This window comes from Lutra lutra, chromosome 8, assembly GCF_902655055.1.
Source record: "Lutra lutra chromosome 8, mLutLut1.2, whole genome shotgun sequence".
NCBI lineage: Eukaryota > Metazoa > Chordata > Mammalia > Carnivora > Mustelidae > Lutra > Lutra lutra.
In genome coordinates, this window is record NC_062285.1 from 59,456,653 (window position 1) to 59,483,235 (window position 26,583).

Sequence of the window (26,583 nt, forward strand, 5' to 3'; positions counted from 1 at the left end):
GATATTTGTCCTATCAAGCTCCTGTGCATTTTTCATGTTATTTTTTTCTCATCATAAAGGTAATAAATGCTTATTGTAAAAATTAATATGGAAATGTATAATGTAGAAAGTGAAAGATCCTCTGTAATCCCACCCTCCAGGGTTAACCATTGATAAATGTTTTGTCATATAGTGTCTTGGGCATTTTTGTGTGTAAATACCTAGTATTTATGTATTTCTGTTAAAAAATAATTTCTGATTATACTACTATTATGTGAATTGCCTTTATTAGTTAACAGTATATATTGGATATCTTTTCATAGTGGTTTTTCATTACAGTTGACCTTTGAACGAGGTAGGGGTTGGGGTACCTACCTCTACACAGTTGAAAATCCACATGTAATTCTTGACTCCCCAGAAAGTTAACTAGCAAGAAGCCTTACCAATAACACAGTTAACACATATTTGTATGTTATATGTATCATATACTGTATCCTTACCAAAAAATAGGCTGGAGAAAAGAAAATATTAAGAAAATCATGAGGAAGACAAAATACAGTTATAGTACTGTATTGTATTTATAGAGGAAAAATCTGCATATAAGTAGACTGACACAGTTCAAACCAGTGTTGTTCAAGTGTTAGCTGTATTTTAAATGGCCACATAGTATTTCTTTGTATTGTTACCATTTATTTCACCTCCATACTGGCGGATATTTGGGTTGTTTGTAGTTTAGTAATTATAGGTAATGTTATATAATATTGGTACATATATTATGTGACTTACATGATTATTTTGATATAAATTCTTATAGGTAAAATTACTGTGTCCACAGGGCTGCATTTAAAAAATTTTTGTCCTGTCAATTTGCCTTACTGAAAGATTGTATCCGTATACATTGTTTTGTTGTGTCAGTTTGCCCTACTGAAAGATTTTATCAGTATACATTGTTTTGTTCTGTCAGTTTGCCTTATTGAAAGATTATATCCGTATACATTGTTTCCAGTAGTGTGAGAGAGGGTCCTTGTCTCTGCATCCTCACAAATAACGTATTTATTACATCAGGAAATAGTAAGTTTTAACTACTTGTGCACTTGGGATACAGCGGTGAACAAGATAGAGGGCATTCTAAATTATTTTCTTAATTTGCCTTTTTTTTCAATTAGTGAAGTCAAGCTTCTTAAACCTATTTAGGTCATTGTTCTTATGAAATTGAAAAATCAACTTAAAAATTGACTTGATTCTCTTTGCTCCTCTTTTATTCTGATTTTCTTATTTATACGAGCTCCCATATGTTAGGGCTGTAGGTCATGTGTTGTGAATACTTTCCTCATTTTGTTCTATTACTTTGTTCATAGACTTTTGAAGCCTAGAACTCTTGCCTTTAAAAACTTTTAAAAAATTTTTGTTGAGGTATAATGGTAAAGCACAAAAATCTGAAATGTGCAACTTGATAACTTTTTGCATTATTATTATTATTATTATTGTATGTATATGTAGCCACCACTCAGATGAAGATAAAGTATATTTCCAGCACCCTGGAGGATAGAGAGCTTGTCTTCCAGTGGAAATAAATTTTATTTCTTTAGTGGACATGATTAAATGATTAATTTTCATTTATTTTTTGGCATTGTATTTTTTTTAGAAGAAATTTAACCTCATGAATTGAATTTCTAAATGTACTGTCTTAAATGTTTTCAAAAGAGGGAGTGTAAAATTAATGGTGAGCAACTTGGTGTGTTTATGTAATATTTCATATATTATGAAATTGGATGCTGTATTTTAATACCTAACAGATTTAATTGGGTGTATTTTATTCTGGTTAGCTTATCCTTAAGGGGTCAAGCTTAGTGGTTAAGAGAATGGGCTCTGGAGTCAGACATGTCTGTCTAGGTTTGGATTTTGTGAACTGTTTACTAGTTATATGGCTTTGGGTAAGTTACCATAGGCCTCAGTTTTCTCATCTCTTCGGAGTCAGTAATAGTGCCTGTCTCCTAGAGTACTTAATAAGATTTATTTGTTTATTAGAGAGAGTGGTAGTGGGGGAGGGGCAGAAGGAGAGGGAGAGAGAATCTCATGTAGACTCTTCATTGAGTGCAAAGCCCAGGAGTCCCAACTTGGGGCTTGATCCCATGATCCTGAGATCATGACCTGAGCTGAAATCAACAGTTGGACACTTAACCAACTGAGCCACCCAGACACCCCCATAGTTCTTATATATACATATACATACACACACGCATATATATATATATATATATATATGCGTGTGTGTATGTATATGTATATATAAGATTTTATTTATTTACTTGACAGAGATCACAAGTAGGCAGAGAGGCAGGCAGAGAAAGAGAGGGGGAAGCAAGCTCCCTGCCTGATGCGGGGCTCAATCCCAGGACCCTGGGACCATGACCTGAGCTGAAGGCAGAGGCTTTAACCCACTGAGCCACCTAGGCGCCCCAATATTTAAATGAATTAATTTACAAAGTGCCTGTACATAACGAATAAATACTAGGTGGCATTTTTATTCTTTTAAAATGGAGAAGATCTTAGATTCTAACCTGGTATAAGAATTCCTCTTAGAAATTGCCTTTGATAGGAACGTGCTTGAGTAAACTGGCTTGGTAAGTGATTCCATGAGGAGCAATGAGTATTTACATGGTTGTGCAAAAATTAGACTGAAATTTACCTCTTGCAGTCTTCCACTTAATGAGTTGTTACCTTGCCTTCTTAGCCATTGTTTGTACACCATATTTTAATTTGTGCCTTTTGAATATATTGTTAGTTCCTTGAAGACAAAGTTGTAGGCTAAAAATCTTAGTGTTGTCTTTAAGTAGTTCTTTTCCTTTCTGCTTTTTCCTATCAGTTAAAAAGTCCTGTTAATTTTTAGAGTGTTAACTGTTTTTTCTTTATATAGTCATCATAAAATTGAAAGAAGAGAGAGAGGGGCACCTGGGGGTGGCCTCAGGCGGTTAAGTGTGTGCCTTTGGCTCAGCCCATGATCCCAGGGTCCTGGGACAGAGCCCTGAGTTAGGCTCCCTGCTAGTGGGTGCCTGCTTCTCACTCTCCCTCTTCCTGCTGCTCCCCCTGCTTGTGCTTGCTCTCTCTCTGGCAAATAAATAAATAAAATCTTTTTTTTTTTTTTTTAAAGATTTTTTATTTGTTTATTTGACTGAGAGAGATCACAAGCAGGCAGAGAGGCAGGCAGAGAGAGAGGAGGAAGCAGGTTCTCCGCTGAGCAGAGAGCCCGATGCGGGGCTCGATCCCAGGACCCTGAGATCATGACCTGAGTCGAAGGCAGCGGCCCAACCCGCTGAGCCACCCAGGCGCCCCAAATCTTTTTTTTTTTTAAACAGAGAATAAAAGAGGAAATGATGATATTCCTGTAGCTAACTGCTCAGAGAAAATCCTGTTGACATTTTAGAATTTTTTTTCTTGGCACACAAATACATACACAAAAATTTAGTGAAGCCCCGTTAATTTTCTAAAATCATGCCTGCGGTTCCCCCCGTTTTTCTACTGCTAATGCCTACTCTAAACTTTATTTCTTAATGCCTGGATTACTAATTTCTTTTTTCTTTTTTAAAATTAACTTTTTTTTTTTTAAAGATTTTATTTATTTATTTGACAGAGAGAAATCACAAGTAGTCAGAGAGGCAGACAGAGAGAGAGGAGGAAGCAGGCTCCCTGCTGAGCAGAAAGCCCGATGCGGGGCTCGAACCCAGGACCTGGGATCATGACCTGAGCTGAAGGCAGCGGCTTAACCCACTGAGCCACCCAGGCGCCCCTAAAATTAACTTTTAATGAGTTTCATTCTTTCCTCTTTTTAGTCCTCCCTAGGACTGGATATGTCTGTCCGTCTGACCTTCCTTCCTTTATTAAATATTTTATTTGAGAGTGTGTGTTTTTAAGATTTTATTTATTTATTTAACAGAGACACAGTGAGAGAGGGAACACAGGCAGGGGGAGTGGGAGAGGGAGAAGCACTCTCTGCCCAGCAGGGAGCCCGATGTGGGGCTTGATCTCAGGACCCTGGGATCATGATCTGAGTCGAAAGCAGATGACTGAGCCACCCAGGCGCCCCTCAATTTAGTATGCTCTGATTACTCACATCTTGTTCATGCCTATCTTCCTCTGGTTCTGCTTTGTTTATCCTGAGGTCTAGCAGTATATATGGAGTTTGCTGCTTAAAACTGCAACAAACATGAAGGAAGAGAATTATTGCTGTGAATTGGATTTGTGGATAAAAATCTCTTCCAGCGAAATAGCAGATAGCAGCAAGGATATAAAGAAGTATTAGAATGCCTATCAGTTCTACTCCGTAAAGTGAAATAGATACTTAAATTATATAAAATTATTTATCATATTTCTTTGACTCCTGGTTCTTGCCATTGCCATCTTTGATTCATTGAAATATTCTTAAGATTCAGTAGAACTTCTTCTGAGATTTCTCAGATCCCCACCAGGCTACATTTATGTTATATTGCTCTAATCTGTTAACATTGTTTTGTGACTGAATTTGTTGTTTACTTATGTATTGGCTTGAGATTTTTTTTTCCCTGTGTGCCTTTATATAACATCTTGAATATAACACTATTTTATGATTCCCTTTTATAAGATTTGTGTTCCCTCCATATATAAGTATACTCGAGAAGATTCACATACAATAAAATATATCCTTTTAAAGTCTGCAGTACGCTGAGTTTTTGTTGTTGTTTTAAAAGATTTTGTTTCTTTTAGAGAGACTGCGCATGAGCAGGGGGAGAAGCAGAGGGGGAGGGAGAGGCGGGGGGAAAGAAAATCAAGTCACCTCCTTGCTGAGAAGGAGGTGGGCATAGGGCTTGATCCCATGACCCTGAGATCATGACCTGAGCCAAAACCAAGAATTGGACACTTAACCAACTGAGCCATCCAGGTATCCCAAGTCTCTGGTGGTTAATATATTCACCAAGTTATGCAGCCATCACCATGGTCTAATTCCACAAAATTTACATTGCCCCAGAAAGAAACTTCTTATGCATTCATGGTCACTCCCATTTTCCTATTCTAGCCCCTGGCAATCACTAATCTACTTTCAATTTGCCCCTTGAAAAAAAGTATATAGAGGGTTATGATATAAACTTAAAGAACTTCATTTTAAATAGAAAACCAACTATTTACGTCTAGTCGTTTCTCACATAGATTGCTTTCAACGAGAGTTTGTTGAACAGTTGATTTTTGGGAGTGGATGGATATAGATTAACAGATATGAGAGGGGATGGCATTTTAAGGAGAAAAGGCATCACTGAGAAGTGATGAAGTTGGGGCAAGCAGGGAATTTGGTTTGAGACTTAGGTCTTTTTTAGATCTACCTTGATCTAGGAATAAATAATTAATGTAATTTATTTTCTTTCCATCCAGTCTGTGGCTCCAGCGGCCTTATTTCTAGCAGCTAAAGTAGAGGAGCAACCAAAAAAATTGGAACACGTCATCAAGGTAGCACATGCTTGTCTCCATCCGCAGGAATCACTTCCTGATACTAGGAGTGAGGTAGGGGATTCATTACACATATCTGTTTTTCTTTATTTATTTTGATGGTAGCTTAGTTTTGTAACTTTGATTTACTTAAGTCTGAGTGGGGCCTGTTGAATTTTTAGTTTTTATTTTTCCTTTACAAAAAACATCAGAAACTATGGCAAAAGTTAGTTGTATTCATATAGTAAAATTGAAAAATACAGAAAAACAAAGAAGAAAATGTATCACCTAGGTATAATTTGGACCATGGATATGTAAGTGATCATTATTATTTCTCAGTTCTTTTCTATGAATAGCTACACACATATGTATTTTTATGTCTTTTCCACTTATTATAATGTAAATATTTTCCCATTTTAGTCTCCCTTCTCTGTCTCTCTCTTTTTTTTTTTTTTAAAGATTTTTAAAATTTCTTTGACAGAGGTCACAAGTAGGCAGAGAGGCAGGCAGAGAGAGAGAGGAGGAAAGCAGGCTCCCCGCTGAGGAGAGAGCCCTATGTGGGGCTCGATCCCAGGACCCTGGGATCATGATCTGAGCCGAAGGCAGAGGCTTTAACCCACTGAGCCACCCAAGTGCCCCTCCTTTTTTTTTTTTTTTTTTTTTTTTTTTTTTTTTAAGATTGTAATTATTTGAAAGAGCCCATGAGCTGGGTGGGGCAGAGGGACAAGCAGACCCCCTACTCAATGGGAAGCTAGATGTGGGGGCTCTATCCCAGGATCCTGAGATCATGACATGAGCCAAAGTCAGACCCTTAACCGACTGAGCCACCCAAGCGTCCCATGAATAATATTCTTACCAATAAATTTTTGTTATGGACTCTTCAGAAAAATGAGTCCTGTCATTTTTTAATTTTTTTTTTTTTTTTTACTTTTAAAGAAATTGCAGAAGTTACATATGCTTGTTAAAGACAACCCAAATATTCAAGAATCATTTGTAGTAAAAGTTAAAGCTCATCTCCCTTCCTCCTGGCAGGATGCTGCTGATTATAATTTCAGTATATGTTCTGTCAACCTCTATCCTGTGCATGTACACACAGCTTTTTTTCCTTCCATCCTTCCTTGACTTTTTTTTTTTTTTTAAAGATTTTATTTATTTGAGAGAGAATGAGTGAGAGAGAACATGAGAGAGGAGAAGGCCAGAGGGAGAAGCAGACTCCCCAAGGAGCTGGGAGCCTGATGCGGGACTCGATCCTGGAAGTCCGGGATCATGACCTGAGCCGAAGGCAGTCGCTCAACCAACTGAGCCACCCAGGCGCCCCTTTCCTTGACTTTCTTAAAGAAGGGAAACTCTGTCCTGGCTTTTAAGTCTGTTGTTGGGGAGTGATGAGTTGTGAGAAATTTTGATGTCTGACATTTGTGTTTAAACTGTGGATTTCTGTTACTAGATTATTTAAGTCTCTTATGATGGATGCATGAGTCATCTTTTATCAAATAGATAAATTTACCTGTTCTCATTATATTGGAGAAAGTGGTTCTTTGGGGGGGGGTTATTTGGTTGCTTGTTTTTTATAGATTTATTTATTTGAGAAAAGAGTGCAGGGAGGGGCAGGAGAGAATCTCAAGCAGACTCCGTGCAGAGTGTGGATTCCCACAACCCTGAGATCATAAGCTGACCTGAAATCACAAGTCAGACACTTACCCAGCTGAGCCACCCAGTTGCCCCTTTATTTTGATAATAGCCCCTAATTATGTGAATTGTTTCCCATAGCAGGATTTTGATTGCCCTTTGTTTTCTCTTGGGTATAGCAGTAGCTCTTGTTGAGAGTTACTGCCCTGGGTTTTTATTTTGGTTTTAGACTAGTAAATGCCCTTGGTCCATAGGACTGACCAAATGAAACAAAATTTTGTTTTAAGAGTAAAACAAAAAAATAATTTACTTTTTTTCCTCTAAGGTATATTTATGTAATTTCTCATCTGAGTTTCTCTTCCTTGTGAGATGGGGTATCTTAGAGGAGGATATTTTCTTTACTATATGGAAAGCAGTACTAGCATAATTTAAGTCCTTATTGGACTTGATTCAAGATCATAAAGCTAGGTGGAAAGTTCACTACACTATAGATCTAACTCCTGCCCCAAGTCTCATTCTCTGACCTAGAGTTCTAGACCATTGCTGTCCAATAGAAACACAGAGGGAGTCATGTAGAGTCATGTATAATTAAAAATTTTTAACTTTTCATTGAACTTCATTTAAAATCTTCATTAGAAATAAAATCTTCATATAAAAGAAGGTGAAATTGGGGCACCTGGGTGGCTTAGTCTGCTAAGTGTCTGCCTTCAGCTCAGGTCGTGATTCCAGAGTCCGGGTATCAAGCTCCGCATCAGACTCCCCACTCAGTGGGGAGCCTGCTTCTCCCTCTCTCTTTGCCCCTCCAACCCCGCTCGTGCTCACTCTCTCGTGCTCTCTGTCTTTCTCAAATAAATAAAATCTTTAAAAAAACAAAAAAATGAAAGGTGAAATTAATTATGATATATTAATATATTTTATTTAATCCCATTTCAGCATAAAATCAGTATTAAAACATTAATGAGGTCATTTACAATATTTTTTAATTAAGTCTTCAAAACTCGGTGTGTGTGTGTATATATATATATATATATATATATATATTTTTTTTTTTTTTTTTAATTTTATTTACTTATTGGAGAGCACATGAGTGGAGGAGGGACAGAGTGAGAGGGAGAAGCAGACTTCACACTGAGTAGGGAGTCAGATGCAGGGCTTGATCCCAGGACTCTGGAATCACAACCTGAGCCAAAGGCAGACACTTAACTGACTGAACCACACAGGCATCCCAGTTTGGCATATATTCTATTGGACATCTCAATTTAGACTAGCTACATTTAGGTGCTCAGTAGCCGTATGTTGACAATGGCTGCAGTATTGACTGGTACAAATCTGAGAGAAATTTTTTTTGTTGTATATTCCCTTTTCCTTTGAACTCTTCTGATTCTTAGAAATCTAGCATTAGCTGGGAGGTTTTGTCAGGAGTCAGATGTTTGAAATTGCCTACAGTACCTTAGGAAGGGTCTACAGTGTATTTTGATGATGTTGAAAAAAGATGTATGTATCTTTAATTATTTTGTGTCTGCATCACATGACTTTAAAAAAACCTAAAATGTTAGTCTTTTTTTTTTTTTTAAGATTTTATTTATTTAGTTGACAGAGAGAGATCACAAGCAGGCAGAGAGGCAGGCAGAGAGAGAGGAAGAAGCAGGCTCCCCGCTGAGCAGAGAGCCCGATGCGGGGCTCGATCCCAGGACCCTGAGATCATGACCTGAGCTGAAGGCAGAGGCTTAACCCACTGAGCCACCCAGGCGCCCCAAATGTTAGTCTTGAAATGAACCAACTATCTGGTGCCTTTTCTGTAGCTAATTATGAATGAAGTGTTATTTTTCAGTATACCACTTTTTTTCCTTCTTCAAAGAGGAAGAGGTGTGCTAAATATAGAGATAAGGATTGTATTTCAGTTCCTAGGCTACCTCCTCACTTCATGCCTGCCTTTTGTTGCTTTGGTTTTCCTGGAAGGAGTTGTTAGAATTGTTTACACTTTATTTATTGTGCCTTTTTGGGAAATAATTTATTTGTCTTCTTACCTACAGGCTTACCTGCAACAAGTTCAAGATCTGGTGATACTAGAAAGCATAATTCTGCAGACTTTAGGTAAATTTATTTTTCTTTAAAATAGTAAATATAAGTAATGTAAAATTTTTAAATTTACAGAATAGGAAACAGGAAGAAAATCTCTACTGAAGGTTTTTGCAAATTATAGAGGTTGTGGAATGTGGTTTAACCCTGACCTATACCAAAGACAGAAGTCAGGCATAGCCGTCCTTTGGAATAGCAGCTAGTAGGGTTTTTTTTAATTCTGTGTTCATAATTTGCTTTGGAAGGTTTGTCAGTTTTTAACTTTATGATAAATAATGGCAAAAACTAATGAACTTTTTTCCTTTTATGGATTTTTATGATCTGTTTGTCATTATATTTAAAGGACAGTGTTTATTTTTAAAATTGGTAAAAGCTTATTTTTTTTAAAGAGGTCATATAGTTTATTTTTTTTTTTTTAGATTTATTTTTTTATTTATTTAAAAGATTTTATTTGAGGAAGAGAGAGAGAGAGGGATAGCATGACCAGGGTGAGAAGCAGAAGGAAAAGCAGACTCCCTGCTGAGCAGGGAGCTTGATGTGGGACTCCAGGATCCATGACCTGGGCTGAAGGCAGATAGATACCTAACCGATTGAGCCACCCAGGTGTCCCTAGATTTATTTATCTGAGAGAGAGAACAAGCACACATGTGTGTGCAGCTGCATGGAGGGAAGGGCAGAGGGAGAGAATCTTCAAACATACTCCCTACCTTGGGGCTCCATGTGGGGCGACATGGGGCTCGATCTCACAACCCATGAGGTCATGACCTGAGCTGAAACCAAGAGCTGGATGCTCCGTGGACTGAGCACCTAGGCACACCTCTAATCAGTGTTTAGAACAGCAGAGTAGGGGTGGAGAAATTTCAGCTCTAGTGGTTGATGGGCAACCTTGATGATTATCTGTTACCATTTTTATCAGAGATACTACCTTTAAAAGTTTTTAGCAAATTTGGAAAATAAGGATTTTTTTTTCAAGGGTTCTTTTTTTTTTTTTTGCGGGGGTGAAATTTTTCTCTTCTCTGGGTAAGGGAGGAGTTCATGAGTTGTGTTGAAAAGTTACTGGTACACCTGTATGTTATTGCATGTCTGTACACACAGTTCTTTAAGGCTTACCTCTCTCTTTCTCTCTTTTTTTTAAAGCATATGTGCTGCCAAAGTGAGCACTCAAAGCTTATTTCTGAAGTTAATTTCTATTAACTCGCTTTTTACTTTAAATTATTTTCAAAGTAACTATGTTTTAGGGGACAATGATCTTCTGGTGGGGTAAATTTTTATTAATATTTTAATGTGGAAGCCAGTAGGATCTTACTTGCATGAATCATTTGTCCATTGAAAATAATTTTCTGTTTAGAGATTATTGGTTCCTCAGGGGTCTTGAGACTGCATTAGCTTTATTATTTAGTTCAAAATATGGTTGTCTTTGAAGATAATGTGTCTTAGAAAAGAGTGTGCTATATGTGTTGTGTGACCCTCTTAGACTCTGAACAGTAATTCTGGGAGAGGAAGATGGAGGAGGCTTTTAATGATGACTCAGATAAAAGAAGTATAAAATGTCTCCAGTATCTTTAGCTTTTTAACCATAGTACTTTTTTTTTAGGCTTTGAACTAACAATTGATCACCCACATACACATGTGGTAAAGTGCACTCAGCTGGTTCGAGGTAAGGAATCCCAGCTTGAAATGGCTATCTTCAATTGTTTTACCATTTAATGGCTATGATTTATTTATGGTGGACAAATGTATAACTCAGCTGCTTTGGCTAGAAGTTAAATTGAAAGGGTTACCTTGCTTAAATCAAAATGAGTGTGTCTAATTTGGGGTTTTTCTCCTGGGTTCTTAAAGAGAATTAGCCTCTTGAGGGTGTTTGTCAGAACCTGGAACAGATTTCATAAAGTCAAATGACAAGTATCTAATAGCAGTTTAAGGATACGTTGGGAGTGGTGATCTTAATGTGATTCTAGGATTGATGGCCCTAGACAGCCTTTTACAAACCACCCAGAGGATCTAGAATTTATTTGACTTATTTCAATGATTGACAAAGCCTTGGAAAGACTTTTTTATTCTGATTTAAACCTTAGTAGCTGTAATTGCATGAAACCTTGTTCCTCTTAGTTTGAATAGTAGTATCAACATATAGACACTTCTGCATTGGAATGCCTTATACTTTTGCAGATGAAACTGATAATTGGCCTTATTTTATATTTTGCTAGTATGTGCTTCATCTGTAAATTTCCAGTTTTCCTAAGTTCTTTGTATTTAGAACACATTAGAGGGTTTACATTAAGCAAGGATAAACAAAGGTAGATATATGCTGATATTGAAAAAACTAAGTTTTAAGGAAAATTAAAATTTACTTTATTACCCAGAGCAGTGTTTTGGGGAAGGGGACATGTGTTTTTTTTCTCCTCCCCTTTATTATGGTATATCAAGTAATTTATGTTATTTGATGATTTGGGGTCTGAATCACAGGCTACTCAATTAAAAAAAATTTTTTGAGCGCAGATCACTTTTCCCAAATACACAGAGGTCTTCTGGATTCTGATCTTGCCTCCAAACTAGTTTATCGTCTAGTTCAGTAAACTCTTGCATCAGAATTTCTAGGTTACCTGTTAAAAATGCATGTTTTCTTCTCTAAACATACTGAGTCACACTCTAGGAAGGATGTCCAGGAATTGGAGTTGAAACAAGTACTCCAGATACTTGGTGTGCAGTGTAAAGCTTGAGTTCCTAGGTCTGGAAACAGTATAGTTATTATAATTAAAAGTTGCTGATTTGACCTTTTTTGTAGAATGTTAGACATCAGGTGGTTAGGGACCATGTCTGCTTTATTCGTTATTATGTTCTCTACTTGGAAATATTAAATGCTCACTAAATAATTGAGACTGAATGGAACTAATAACTTTTTCCCTGTCCCCCCCCCCTCCTTTTTTTTTTTTTTTTTTTTTTTAGCAAGCAAGGACTTAGCACAGACTTCTTACTTCATGGCAACCAACAGGTTTATATTTTAATATTTTTCCCTTCTATTTTTGGGATAGGGCTTGTCACTTTTTGAGGAATATATGGAAAGATATCAGGTCTAGCACTTAGTAAACTAGAACCCAAAGACCCAGGATAGATCTTTGCTACAGTGTATTACAGACAATTCTCTGGTAAATATTTATTTTTCTGTACAGTTTCCATATTTTACCTTACCTTTCCATGGTGCTTTTTAATTTGCTAAGGTGATGCAATTATGTGGTACTTATTGTTTGAAATCCTACCTGATTCTGCATGTCTTCCTTTACTTTAAAATATCCAAGAGCAGGGGCGCGTGGCTGCTCAGTTGGGAGAGCATGTGACTCTTGATCTCAGGGTCACGAGTTTGAGCCCCACGTTGGGTGTGGAGAGTACTTAAAAATAAAATCTAAAACAAAAAAATAAAAAAATCCAAGAGCATAGTCCTTGTTAGTTAGTTCTTGTTAGTTAGTCAGTCTTGTTAGTCTTGTTAGTTCTTGTTAGGTAAACTTGGGTTTGATCGTAACTGAGAATCTAATTTGGAGGATTCTGCAATACTTACAGTATTTATTTATTTATTTATTTATTTATTTATTTAAAAGATTTTATTTATTAGAGAGAATGTGCACGCATGTGTGACTGAGCGCGCACAAGCAGGGGGAGGTGTGGAGGGTGAGGGAGAGAGACAGAGAGCCTCCCTGTTGAGTGGGGAGCTGGACACCTGGTTCTATCCTAGGACTGTTAAGATCATGACCTGAGCCAAAGTCAGATGCTTAACCAACTGAGCCACCCAGGTTTCCCAATAATTAAGGTGTTTAAAAAACTTCCTTTTTCTTCCTCATTGCCAGATAAATGTGCATGAATATGTGTAAAGAGCTTTTTCTTTCTTCTTTTTTTTTAAAGTTTTTTCTTTATTCTTTCCTTTTTAAGACAAAAATTAATACATAACTTGTATTACCAAATTACTTGATAAGTCTCGTCTCCAATTGATCGTGGAAATCAAAGATACTTCTGTTGACATTATTTTTTATAGCCTGATAGGAGAAATTTTTGAAGTAAATCATCAGTTAAGCATATTCACAGTTGAGTGATAGTCTGTTCATTATTTTAGTTTATTATATTTTTATTTTTTAATTTAGTTAACATATGCTATAATATTAATTTCAGCAGTAGAATTTAGTGCTTCATCAGTTGCATATAACACCCAGTGGTCATCATATCATGTGCCCTCCTAAATGTCCATCTCTAATTACCCCTCTGTTATTTTCAATTGACCAGACCTGTGGTTGGCAAGAGATGAGATAATTTTAAGGGGGTTTTAAATATTTGATTTAGGGATTACACATAACTAAAAATCTTAAAATTTTCCTTAAGATCTAAGTTTCTTCTCAGGATAATAGATCCTTATTTAAAAAAAAAACTGAGTTCCCTGTCTCTTTGGTTTTGGCCCTGGTCTTTTGTCAGTATGTGGGATTGATAATGTACAGCCAAAAAATTCAGAAACGTTACCTGAGCAGGTGGGTTAATGAAAAATCATGTTGGGTGCTGGATCAGAGCACTGGATATTTCTTACCCTTCTTACTCTCCAGTGTTTTTTAATTTTTTTTTTTCTTTTTAAATAATGGAGAGTTTTAACTGGGTTCAAAATTGAGAGCTCATAAAAAAAAATTGAGAGCTCATGACACTCTCTTGTTTCCTTCCCTCTGATGTCAGCCTGCATTTGACCACATTTAGCCTGCAGTACACACCTCCTGTGGTGGCCTGTGTCTGCATTCATCTGGCTTGCAAGTGGTCCAACTGGGAGATCCCAGTCTCAACTGATGGGAAGCACTGGTGGGAGTATGTTGACGGCACTGTGACCTTGGAACTTTTAGATGGTAAGTTTTAGCGTAAGGGACCTTGGAAAGCACTTGCTCTTGATCTGTCACATATCTGGCCCAAAGTGACTTCATTCAGATGAAAATAGTTAGTTGAGGTTATTCTTGTTTTTTTACTTCTGCTTGTCTGAGTTTTTCTTAAATGTTCTATTTCATTTGTAGAACTGACACATGAATTTCTACAGATTCTGGAGAAAACCCCTAGCAGGCTCAAACGAATTCGGAATTGGAGGGTAAGAATTATTGCTGTCAGCTTGTAGTACAAAACTAGTTTTTTCTTTTGACTGCACAGTGAATATACCAGGATTGGATATGTACCCCACGTTTGGAATTTCCTTTTTCTTAGTTATATAATAATCATGACTTCAACTTCATAGCTTGGATACTGCTCAGAAGTCAGTGGTGATAGGTGATAGCAGGATTTGTTTTGTGTTATGCAACTATTGTGATATGGTCAGTTGGCAACATTGTTGAGTATTTTCTGTGTGGAGACTGTTAGGGAAAAAATGTGGCTTCTCTGAGTCATAAAGTGTTGGGTTCTGGTAGAGGAAAGATAGAGTTACAAGGTTAGAGCTGGTATCATTGTACTTTGACATTATTTACTTTTTAAATGAATTTTAGAATTTTATTTTTATATCGATTGTAGGGTAAAGTTGTATTTCAAATATTTTTCAAAGTCTTATAAAATGGAATCATTCTTTTTTCCCTTGGCATCAGATAGAAAGTTCATTTAAAAATGTTCCCTGCAGGGGCACCTGGGTGGCTTAGTCAGTTAAGCTTCTGTCTTTGGCTGAGGTCATGATCCCAGGGTCCTGGGATCGAGCCCTGCATGGGGCTCCCTGCTCAGTGGGGAGCTTGCTTTTCCCTCTCCCTCTGCCTGCAGCTCCCCCTGCTTGTGTACTTTCCCTCTCTCTCTCTTTCTGTCAAATAAATAAATAAAAATCTTAAAAAAAATTTTTTTTTATTAAAAAAAAAATGTTCCCAGGGCGCCTGGGTGGCTCAGTGGGTTAAAGCCTTTGCCTTCAGCTCAGGTCATGATCTCAGGGTCCTGGGATCAAGCCCCTCATCGGGCTCTCTGCTCAGCAGGAAGCCTGCTTCCTCCCGCTCTCTCTGCCTGCCTCTCTGCCTTCTTGTGATCTCTCTCTCTCTGTCAAATAAATAAATAAATAAAATATTAAAAAAAAAAGTTCCCTGCAGGGGAGCCTGGCTGGCTCAGTTAAGTGTCTGCCTTTGGCTCTAGGTCATGATTCTGTGGTCCTGGGATCAGGCTCCCTGCTGAGCAGGGAGCCTGCTTCTTCCTCTTCCTTATGCTCTCTCTTGCTCACTCTCTCTTTCTCCCAAATAAGTAAATAAAATCTTAAAAAAATATATTCCTTACATTCTCAGAAATCCAGATTGATAAACTTAATTTCATTCTCCTGAGTTTAGAGAATTGTAGAAAATGAGTTAGCCTATGATTCAAAGGAGGCTTGAGAGCACATAGTTCATCACTGTGATCGTAGGACACCTCACCAAAAATTTCCAGAATTTGTTTTTGGACCAACTGCTGTCATAAGCAGTCATAAGGTATAGATGTTCATGAATGAATTTTAGATAAATGCACAAATTAAGTTTTTAAGTGGCTTGTAGCATTGGTATAGATTGCTGTAACTTTTGGGGGGTATGGTAGAAAACTTAAGATTACCCTTTTAGCAATTTTTTGAGTATACAGTCAATATGTTGTGCAGTAGGTTTCTAGGACTTACCTTGTATAACTGACTTTGTACCATTTGACTACAAGGTTCTTATTTTCCCCCTCCCCTCAGGCTACTATTTTACTCTGTCTGTATGAGTTTAAATCTTAGATTGCTCACTTAAGTGAGATCATATTTTGTCTTTCTGTGTCTGGCTTATTTCACAGCAAAAGGCCTTCCAGGTTCATTCATGTTGTGACAAATGACAGGATTTCCATCTTTTCTTTTTTTTTTAATTGTGGTAAAATACATGTAGCATGAAAGTTACCATCTTAATCATTTTTAAATGTACAGTTCAGTGGTGTTAAGTATATTCATATTGTTGTGCAACCATCATTACCATTCATCTCCTTAATTCATTTCATTTTGTAAAAGTGAAACTTTACACCCATTAAATAACTCTGCATTTCCCCTCCCCACCCAGCCCCTGGCAACCACAATTACACTTTCTGTCTATGTGATTTGGCTTCTCTTAAATACTTGATATAAGTGGAATAATACAGTATTTGTCTTTCTGTGGTTTATTTCATTTAGCATAATGTTCTCAAGGTTCATCCATGTTGTGTCATATTGTAGAATTTTGAGTCCTTTAAAGGCTTAGTAATATTCCATTGTATGTATCCACCATATTTTGGTTATTCATTCATCTGTCGATGGACACTTGGGTTGCTTCCATATTTTAGCTGCTGTGAATAATGCTGCTGTGAACATGGGTGTACAAGTATGTCTTCAAGACCTTGCTTTTATTCCTTTGGCTATATACCCAGAATTGGAATTGCTGGATTATATGGTAGTTATGTGGCTTTTTTGTTTGTTTGTTTGTTTGTTTGTTTTGGTAGTTCTGTTTTTAATTTTAATTTTTTTGAAGTTTTAAAATTTTTTAGAAAAGATTTCATTTATTTAACAGAGAGATCACCAGTAGGCAGAGAGGAGGGAAGCAGGCTCCCTGCTGAGCAGAGAGCCCAGTGTGGGGCTCCATCCCAGGACCCTGCGATCATGACCTGAGCTGAGGGAAGAGGCTTAATTTTCCACTGAGCCACCCAGGTGCCCCTGTTTTTAAATTTTTTAACTAGAAAAATTAAAATTATTTGAAGTCCAGATTGTTCCTTTTTTTTTTTTAAAGTTACCTGTGCCATTGATGTCATATCCAGGAAATTGCCAATCCACTGTTGTGAAGCTTCTGTCCTGTTTTCTTCCAAGAGTTTTATTGCTTTAAGTCCCTTATTCAGTTTTGAGCTAATTTTGTATATGGTGTTAGGTAAGGTCCCAACTTCATTCTTTTGTATGTGGATATCCAGTTTTCCCAGCACCATTTATTAAAAAAGACTATCCTTTTCCCGTTGAATGGTCTTAGCCTTTTGGCAAAAATCATTTGATCACATATGCAAGGGTTTATTTCTGTGCTTTCTCTTCTGTTTCATTCATCTGTATGTCTCTTTATGCCAGTATCACACTGTATTACTGCACAGTGCTTACTGTAGCTTTGTAGTTAGTTTTGAAATCAGGAAGTGTGAATTCTCCAGTTTTGTTCTTCATTTTCAGATTGTTTTAGCTATTTGGGGTCCCTTGAGATCCATAGGAGTTTTAGGGTGGCTTTTTCTCTTTCTGCAAAAAACATTGGGATTCTGATAGGGATTGCATTGAATTTGTAGGTTGCTTCGGGTTATAATGTTCACATTTTAACAACATGAAGTCTTTGAATCCAGAACATGGAATGAGTTTTCCATTTAGGTCTTAATTTCTTTTAGCAGTGTTTTCCAGTTTTAATTGTACAAGTTTTTCATCTCCCTGCTAAGTTAATTCATAAGGATTTTTTTTGATACTGTTATAAATAGAATTGTTTTCATAATTTCCTTTGCAGATTGTTCATGTACAGAAATGCAACTGAAATTTGTGTGTTGACTTTGTATCCTGTTACTTTGTTGAATTTATTAATTCTGACTTTTTATGTGTGTGGAGTTTTCTATATAAGATTATATCATCTGCAGGGGCACCTGGGTGGCTTCATCAGTTAAACGTCTGCCTTCTGCTCAGGTCATCATCCCAGGGTCCTGGGATCAAGTCCTGCATCAGTCTCCCTGCTCAAGGGGAGTCTGCTTCTCCCTCTTTCTCTTCCCCTGCTCCTTTCCCTGCTTGTGTGCTCTCTCTCTGTCAAATCAATGAAGTCTTTTTTTTTCCTTTTAAGATTTTATTTATTTATTTGACATAGAGAGAGAGAGAGAGATCACAGGTAGAGGCAGGCAGAGAGAGAGGGGGAAGCAGGCTCCCCACTGAGCAGAGAGCCTGATGAGGAGCTCGATCCCAGGACTCTGAGATTATGAACTGAGCCAAAGGCAGAGGCCCAACCCACTGAGCCACCCAGGTGCCCCTCAATGAAGTCTTAAAAAAAAAAAATTATATCCTCTGCAAGCAGATAATTCTACTTCTTTGCCAGTTTGAATGCTCTTTCTTTCTTTCTTTTTTTTTTTTTTTTTTTTTTTGGAGAGAAGAGAATGTGAGTTGGGAGGGGTAGAGGGAGAGAGAGAATCTTAAGCAGACTCCGTGCTCAGCATTGACATGGGGCTCCATCTCACAACCCTGAGATCATGACCTGAGCCAAAATCAAGAGTCAGATGCTTAACTGACTAAGCCATCCAGATGCCCTTGAGTGCTTTCTTTTGCCTACTTGTTCTGATGAGAACTTGTAGTACTTTGTTGAATAGAAGTGAAAAGGGCATCCTTGCCTTGTTCTAGATCTTAGCAGATGAGTTTTCAGTTTTCCCACTGTTGAATGTGATATTTGCTTTGAGTGTTTCATATATGACTTATATTATATTGCGGTAATTTCCTTCTGTTCCTAGTTTGTGGGGTGTTTTTATCATGAAAGTTTGTTGAATTTTATGAAATGTTTTTTCTGTATCTGGAAGATCATACGGGGTTTTTTTTTCCTTTATTGTATTTATGTGGCATATTACATGGATGATTTTTGTATGTTGAACCATCCCTGCATTCTAGGAATAAGTCCTACTTGGTCATAGTGTATAATCTTTTAGTATGCTGCTAAATTCAGTTTGTTAGTATTTCTTTTTTTAGATTTTGTTTATTTGTCAGAAAGAGAGAGAGAGAGAGAGCACAAGCAGGGGATGAGGCAGGCAGAGGGAGAAACAGAGTCCCTGCAGAGCAGGGAGCCTAATGTGGAACTCTATCCCAGGACCCTGGGATTATGACCTGAGCCTAGGGCAGACAGGTTCTTAACCGACTGAGCCACCCACGCGTCCCAGTTTGTTAGTATTTTGTTGAGAATTTTTTACATCAGTGGTCATTAGGGATATTGGTCTGTAGTTCCTTATAGTGTCTTTGTTTGGCTTTGATATCAGGGTAATTTTTTTTTTTTTTAAAGATTTTATTTATTTATTTGAGAGAGAGACAGTGAGAGAGAACGTGAGTGAGGAGAAGGTCAGAGGGAGAAGCAGACTCCCCATGGAGCTGGGAGCCCGATGTGGGACTCGATCCTGGGACTCCGGGATCATGACCTGAGCCGAAGGCAGTCGTCCAACCAACTGAGCCACCCACGCGTCCCAGTTTGTTAGTATTTTGTTGAGAATTTTTTACATCAGTGGTCATTAGGGATATTGGTCTGTAGTTCCTTATAGTGTCTTTGTTTGGCTTTGATATCAGGGTAATGATAGCCTCATAGAATGAGTTGAGAGGTGTTGCTGCCTCTTCATATTTTTGGGAGAGAGGCTGTTCTTTCTTGGGAAATTATTTTATTACTGATTCAGTCTCCTTACTAGTTACAGATGTGTTCAGATTTTCTATTTCTTTATGGTTTATTCTTGTTAGGTTTGTGTTCCTAGGAATTAGTCCTTTTCATCTAGATTATCTAATTTATTGGCATACAGTCGTTCAGAGTAGTCTGTTTTTTTTAATTCTTTTTAAGTCAGGTTAATTGGGGTACAATTTACGTAGAGTAAAATTCACTCTTTTCCCCCCTCCTTACTCCATCACCCAGTTCTCCCATGCCTCCAATCCTCTCCCCTCCAGCAACCCTGAGTCTGTTTCCTATGATTAAGAGTCTGTTACTGCTTGTCTCCTTCTCTGATTTTGTCTTATTTTATTTTTCCCTCTCTTCCCCATGATCCTCTGTTTTATTTCTTAAATTCTGCATATGAGTGAGATCATATGATAATTAGTTATCTTTGTCTAATTGACTTACTTCACTTAGCATAATACCCTCTAGTTCTTTCCATGTCATTGCAAATGGCAAGATTTCGGGATTTTTGGTGGCTGAGCAATATTCCATTGTGTCTTTGTGTGTATATATGTATTTATATATCACATATTCTTTATCCACTTACCTGTCAGTGGACATCTTGGGCTCTTTCCATCATAGGGCTATTGTGGACATTGCTGCTATAAACATGGGGTGCAGGAGCCCCTCGGATCACTACATTTGTATCTTTGGGGTAAACACCAAGTAGTGTAATTGCTGGGTCATAGAGTAGCTCTCTTTTCAACTTCTTGAGGAACCTCCAGCTCTTTCCAGAGGGTTCCCCTTTCTCCACATCCTCACCAACATCTGCTGTTTCCTGACTCGTTGATTTTAGCCATTCTGACTGATGTGAGATGGTATCTCATTGTGGTTTTGATTTATAGTTCCCTGATGCTGAGTGACGTGGAGGTTTTTTTCATGTGTCTGTTGGCCATTTGCATGTCTTTGGAGAAATGTCTGTTCATGTCTTCTGCCCATTTCTTGATTGGATTATTTGTTCTTTGGGTGTTGAGTTTGGTATGTTCTTTATAGATTTTGGATACTAGTGCTCGCTTCGGCAGCACATATACTAAGATTTTGGATACTAGCCCTTTATATGATATGTCATCTGCAAATAACTTTTCCCATTCTGTTTGTTGTCTTTTGGTTTTGTCTACTATTTCTTTTGCTGTGCAAAAGCTTTCTATCTTGTTGAAGCCCCAGTAGTTAATTTCTGCCTTTGTTTCCCTTGCCCTTGAAGACATGACTTGCTGTGGCCGAGGTCATACAGGTTGCTGCCTATGTTCTGTAGGATTCTGAAGGATTCCTGTCTCACAGTTAGGTCTTTCATCTATTTTGAGTCCATGTTTGTCTGTGGTGTAAGGAAATGGTCCAGTTTCATTCTGCATGTGGCTGTTCAATTTTCCCAACACCACTGTTGAAGAGACTGTCTTTTCCGTTGGATATTCTTCCCTGCTTTGCTGAAAAGTAGTTGACCATACCGTTAAGGGTCTATTTCTGGGTTCTCTAATCTGCTGTGTATCTTTTTTTTTTGGCCAGTACTATATACTATCTTGATGATTATAGCTTTGTAATGCTTGAAGTCCGGTGATACCATTGGACTTCAGTCTGGTGATGGCACCAGCTCTTTGGTTTTCTTATTCTTTTTCTTTTTTTTTTTTTTAAGATTTTATTCATTCAACACAGAGAGTGAGAGACCAGGTAGGCAAAGCAGCAGGCAGAGAGAGAGGGGGAAGCAGGCTCCCTGCTGAACAGAGAACCCAATGCAGGGCTCGATCCCAGGACCCTGAGATCATGACCCGAGCCGAGGCAGAGGCCCGATCCATTGAGCTACCCAGGCGCCCCTGGTTTTCTTTTTCAACCTTCCTTTGGCTATTGAGGGTCTTTTTGGTTCCATACAATTTTTAGGATTGTTTGTTCCAGCTCTGTGAAAAAAAAGTTGATGCTCTTTGATAGGGATTGCATTGAATCTGTAGATTGCTATAGGTAGCATAGACATTTTAACAATATTTATTCTAATCCATGAGTATTGAACGTTTTTCCATTTCTTTGTGTCTTCCTCAGTTTCTTTTCTGAGTATTATATAGTTTTCTGAGTACAGATCGTTTGCCTCTTGGTTAGGTTTATTCCTAGGTATCTTACGGTTTTGGGGTGCAATTGTAAAAGGGATTGACTCCTTAATTTCTCTTTCTTCTGTTTCGTTGTTAGTGTATAGAAACATAACTGACTTCTGTGCATTGATTTTTTTTTTTAAAGATTTTATTTATTTATTTGACAGAGATCACAAGTAGGCAGAGAAGCAGGCAGAGAGAGGAGGAAGCAGGCTCCCTGCTGAGCAGAGAGCCCGATGTGCGGCTCGATCCCAGGACCCTGGGATCATGACCTGAGCCGAAGGCAGAGGCTTTAACCCACTGAGCCACTTAGGCGCCCCTGTGCATTGATTTTTATATCCTCCCACTTTGCTGAATTCCTGTTTGAGTTCTCACAAGTTTGGGGTGGTCTTTTGGGTTTTCCACATAGAGAACCATGTTATCTACAGAGGGTGAGAGTTTGACTTCTTTGGTGATTTGGATGCCTTTTATTTCTTTTTGTTGTCTGATTGTTGAGGCTAGGACTTGTAGCACTGTGTTGAACAACAGTGGTGATAGTAGACATTCCTGCCATGTTCCTAATCTTAGGGGGAAAGCTCTCAGTTTTTCCCCATTGAGAATGATATTTCTGTGTACTTTTCGTATGTGGATTTTATGATACCGAAGTATGTTCCCTCTATCCCTATACTCTGAAGAGTTTTAATCAAGAAAGGATGCTGTACTTTGTCAAATGCTTTTTCTGCATGTATTGAAAGGGTCACATGGTTCTTTTCCTTCTTTTTATTAATGTAGTGTATCAATTTGATTTTTGGATGTTGAACCACCCTCGCAGCCCAGGAATAAATCCCACTTGGCTGTGGTGAATAATTCTTTTAATATACTGTTGGATCCTATAGGCTAATATCTTGGTGAGAATTTTGACATCCATATTCATCAGGGATATTGGTCTGTAATTCTCCTTTTTAGTGGGGCATTTGGTTTTAGGATCAAAGTAATACTGGCCTCATAGAAAGAGTTTGGGAATTATCCTTCCATTTCTAGTTTTTGAAACAGCTTCGGAAGAATAGGTATTAATTCTTTAAATGTTTGGTAGAATTCCCCTGGGAAGCCATCTGGCCCTGGACTCTTGTTTGTTGGGAGGTTTTTGCTTACTGCTTCAATTTCCTTGCTGGTTATGGATCTGTTCAGGTTTTCTGTTTCTTCTTGTTCAGTTTTGGTAGTTTATTTGTGTCTAGGAATGCATCCATTTCTTCCAGATTGTCTAAGTTCAGAGTACCCTTACAATCCTTTTTATTTTTGTAGAATTGATAGCAATGTCTCCAGTTTCATTTCTGATTTTGGTGGTTTGAATCTTCTGTTTTTTTTCCTAGACTGTCTAGCTAAAGGTTTAATTTTGTTGATCTTCTCAAAGAACCAAGTGCTAGTTTTATTAATTTTTCTGTGTTCTGTTTTCTATTTTTTTTTTAATCTCTGCTGTAATCTTTGTTATTTCCTTCCTTCTGTTTGCTTTGGCTTTAGTTTGTTGTTCTCCTAGTTCCTCACATTATAAAGTTAGCTTGTTGAGATCTTTATTTTTAATGTCAGTGTTCATAGTTTTAAATTTCTCCCTTAGTGCTGCTTTTGCTGCATCCCATAAGTTTTGATATGTTGTGTTTTTGTTTTCATTCATCCCTAAGTATTTTCCAGTTTTCCTTTTAATTTCTCCTTTGACCTATTGGTTGTTTTAAAGTGTTCTTTAGTTTCCACAATTTTGTAAATTTTCCAGTTTTCCTTTTGTTACTCATTTCTAACTTTATCTTGTAGTCAGAAAAGCAAATTTGTATGTTATCTATCTTTTAAAAATCTATTGAGACTATTTGTTGCTTCACATGTGGTCTATCCTGGTAAATGTCCCATGTGTACTTGCAAAGAGTGTTTATACTGTTGTTGGGTAGAGTGTTCTGTATATGTCTGTTAGATCCTGTTGGTTTATTTTTTGAAGTTTTCTGTTTCCTTATCTTTTGTCCAGTTGTTCTGTCAATTGTTGTGGGTGGATATTGAAGTCTTTAAGTGAAATCTTCTGTCAGTTTTGATTGTGTTTTATTAGGTGTGCAAATGTTTATAATTGTAACAATTGCTAACTTGAGCCTTTTATTAATGTATAATGTCCTTTTGTGTCTCTTGAAACCTTTTTTGTTTTAAAATATATGTTGTCTCATATTAGTATAGCCACCCTTGCTCTTTCTTGGTTACTGTTTGCATGGTATGTTTTTCCCTCTTCCCATTTTCAACCTGTTTGGGTCTTAGGATCTCAGTTGCTTGTAGACAGCATATAGCTGGATCATATATTTTTATGGATTTTTGGATAATCTCTGTCTTTATTGGAGAGTTTAATCTGTTTACATTTAAAGTAATTATAGAGGGGCACCTGGGTGGCTCAGTGGGTTAAGCCTCTGCCTTTGGATTAGGTCATGATCTCAGGGTCCTAGGATTAAGCCCCGAATTGGACTCTCTGCTCAGTAGAGAGCCTGCTCCCCCCCCCCACACCCCCTCCCACCTGCTGCTCTGCCTACTTGTGATCTCTCTCTCTCTGTCAAATAAATAAATGTTTAAAAAAAAAAAAAGGAGGGGCACTTGGGTGGCTCAGTGGGTTAATCCTCTGCCTTCGGCTTGGGTCATGGTCCCAGGGTCCTGGGATCAAGCCCCACATCAGGCTCTCTGCTCAGCGGGGAGCCTGTTTCCCCCCTCTCTCTCTGCCTGCCTCTCTGCCTACTTGAGATCTCTGTCAAATAAATAAATAAAATCTTAAAAAATAAGTAATTGTAGATAATGTCATTATGCTTATGCTGTTTGTTTTCTACATGCCTCATAGGTTTTTGTCCCTCATTTCCTGCATTACTGTCTTTTAGTTGATTTTTCCATGGTGAAAATGTCAAATTCCTTTCTCTTTTCTTTTGTGTATATTCTACGTCTGTTTTCTTTGTGGTTACCATGATGGTTATGTTTAACATCATAAAGTTATAATAATTTGAATTTATACTGATTTAACTTCAGTAACATACAAAATTTCTTTTCTTTGTAGCTGTGTCCCTATATCTTTTAGTTGTTGATGTCACAAAGTTGTCTGTACATTGCATGCCCCAGAACATAAACTAATAGTTCTTTTTTCTTTTTTGTCAGAGAGAGAGAAAGAATGTGTTATTACAAGCAGGGAGGAGCAACAGGCACAGGGAGAAGCAGGCTCCCCACAGAGCAAGGAGCCAGATATGGGACTCAATCCCAGAACCCTGGGATCTTGATCCGAGCCAAAGGCAGACACTCCACTGACTGAGCTACCCAGGCTTCTCTAATAATCCTTTTAAATGGATTAGGGTTCTAAATTAAATAGGAAATAAGGCTTGATTTACAAACCAAAGTTACAGTAATATTAGCTTTTGCATTAATAATTGTGTTTTTTTTCCTTAAAATGTGTTAGTCGGTTAAATCATATAGAAAACAAGAAGCCCATTTATAGACCATTGTTAAAACAGTAGTAGCTTTGGGAGCACCTATCTGGCTCAGTTGGTAGAGCATGGGACTCTTGTTCTCAGGGTTGTAGCCCCATGTTGGGGGTAGAGATTACTTAAAAAAAAAAAAAAAGTAGGTTTTATAGTTGCCCGTGTATTTACTGCAGATCTTTATTTCTCCCTATGGCTTCGACTTACTATATAGTCTCCTTTCATTTCATGTTGCAGGATCTTTGAGTACTTCTTGGATGTAGTCATGAACTTCCTCAGCTTTTATCTATTTGGAAATGTCTTAATTTCTTGCTAACTTCTGAAGGGCATTTTTGCTAGATATAGGATTCTTGGTTTACTAGTTTTTTTCTTTTAGCACTTGGAATCTTTTGGTTCACTGTCTTCTGGTCTCCAAAGCTTCTGATGAGATACCTGTTCGTGATCTTACTGAGGATCTCTTGGACCTGTTGACTCACTTCTCTTGTTACTTTCAAGATTCTCTGTCTTTGGCTTTTGAAGTTTGATATTCTCATGTGAGTCTCATTGAGTTCATCTTGGAATTTATTGAGCTTTTGTTTCTATTCATGTCTGTATCAAAGTTGGAAACTTTGCAGCCATTATTTTTTCATATTCTCTCTGCCCCTTTCTTTTTTCCTTCTGGAATTTTCACAGTGCATGTGTTGGTCCAGTTGATGGTGTCCAGCAGGCTTTAATCTTTTTTCATTATGTTCCTTAGACCCAGTGATTTTCATTGTCCTGTCTTAAAGTTTAATGATTCTTTCTTCTACCGTTCAAATCTATGTTTGAATCCCTTTGGTGGATTTTTCATTGTAGTTACCATACTTCTTAGCTCCAGTTTCTTTTTGGTTTCCTTTTAGATTTTTTATCTCTTTTTTGATATTTCCATTTTGTTCATATATTGTTTTTTTAACTTTCTCCATACTTCCTTTAAGTAATTTGAGTATCTTTAAGGGAGGGTTTTTTTTTTTTTTTTAAGATTTTATTATTTATTTGACAGAGATCACAATAGGCAGAGAGGCAGACGGGGGGTGGGGAAGCAGTCTCCCTGCTGAGCAGAGAGCCTGATGTGGGGCTCGATCCCAGGACCTGGGATCATGACCTGAGCTGAAGACAGAGGCTCTAACCCACTGAGCCCTATCCAGGCGCCCCTTTAAGGGAGTTATTTTAAAGTCTTTGTGTGGTAGTTCTGCCATCAGGTCCTTTTCAGGGACAGTTTCTGTTGATTTATTTTTTTCCTTTGAATGGGTCATACTTTTGTATTTCTTAAAATGCTTTGTAATTTTTTTGTTGAAATCTGGACATTCTAATATAATAATGTGGTAACTGGAAGTCAGATTCCCAGGCTTTTCTGTTTTTTGTTATTATTTTTGGATGGAGGTTGGATTTGATTTGGGGTGGTGTCTCTGCTGAGGATAAGCCTGAGATGTAAACTGAAGGTATTCTCACTTCTTTTCTAAGTCTTTCCCTGGGAGCGTGTGGTCAAAATTTTCTAATTTTCTCTGTACA

At 37.6% G+C, this 26,583-nt stretch overlaps 1 protein-coding gene across 3 annotated transcripts in view; it reads left to right on the forward strand.

The window, feature by feature from the left end:
• Nucleotides 1-26,583, forward strand: part of CCNT1 (cyclin T1) — a 36,217-nt gene that overhangs the window by 4,101 nt on the left and 5,533 nt on the right. Inside the window, exons 3-8 of one of the 3 annotated variants that reach the window (XM_047740593.1) lie at nucleotides 5,380-5,508; nucleotides 9,093-9,153; nucleotides 10,733-10,795; nucleotides 12,085-12,130; nucleotides 13,843-14,006; nucleotides 14,169-14,239. In XM_047740593.1, the coding sequence (XP_047596549.1) occupies nucleotides 5,380-5,508; nucleotides 9,093-9,153; nucleotides 10,733-10,795; nucleotides 12,085-12,130; nucleotides 13,843-14,006; nucleotides 14,169-14,239 (534 nt within the window). The remainder of the gene's footprint in view (nucleotides 1-5,379; nucleotides 5,509-9,092; nucleotides 9,154-10,732; nucleotides 10,796-12,084; nucleotides 12,131-13,842; nucleotides 14,007-14,168; nucleotides 14,240-26,583) is intronic. The other 2 variants (XM_047740594.1, XM_047740595.1) reach the window with 2 other exon arrangements.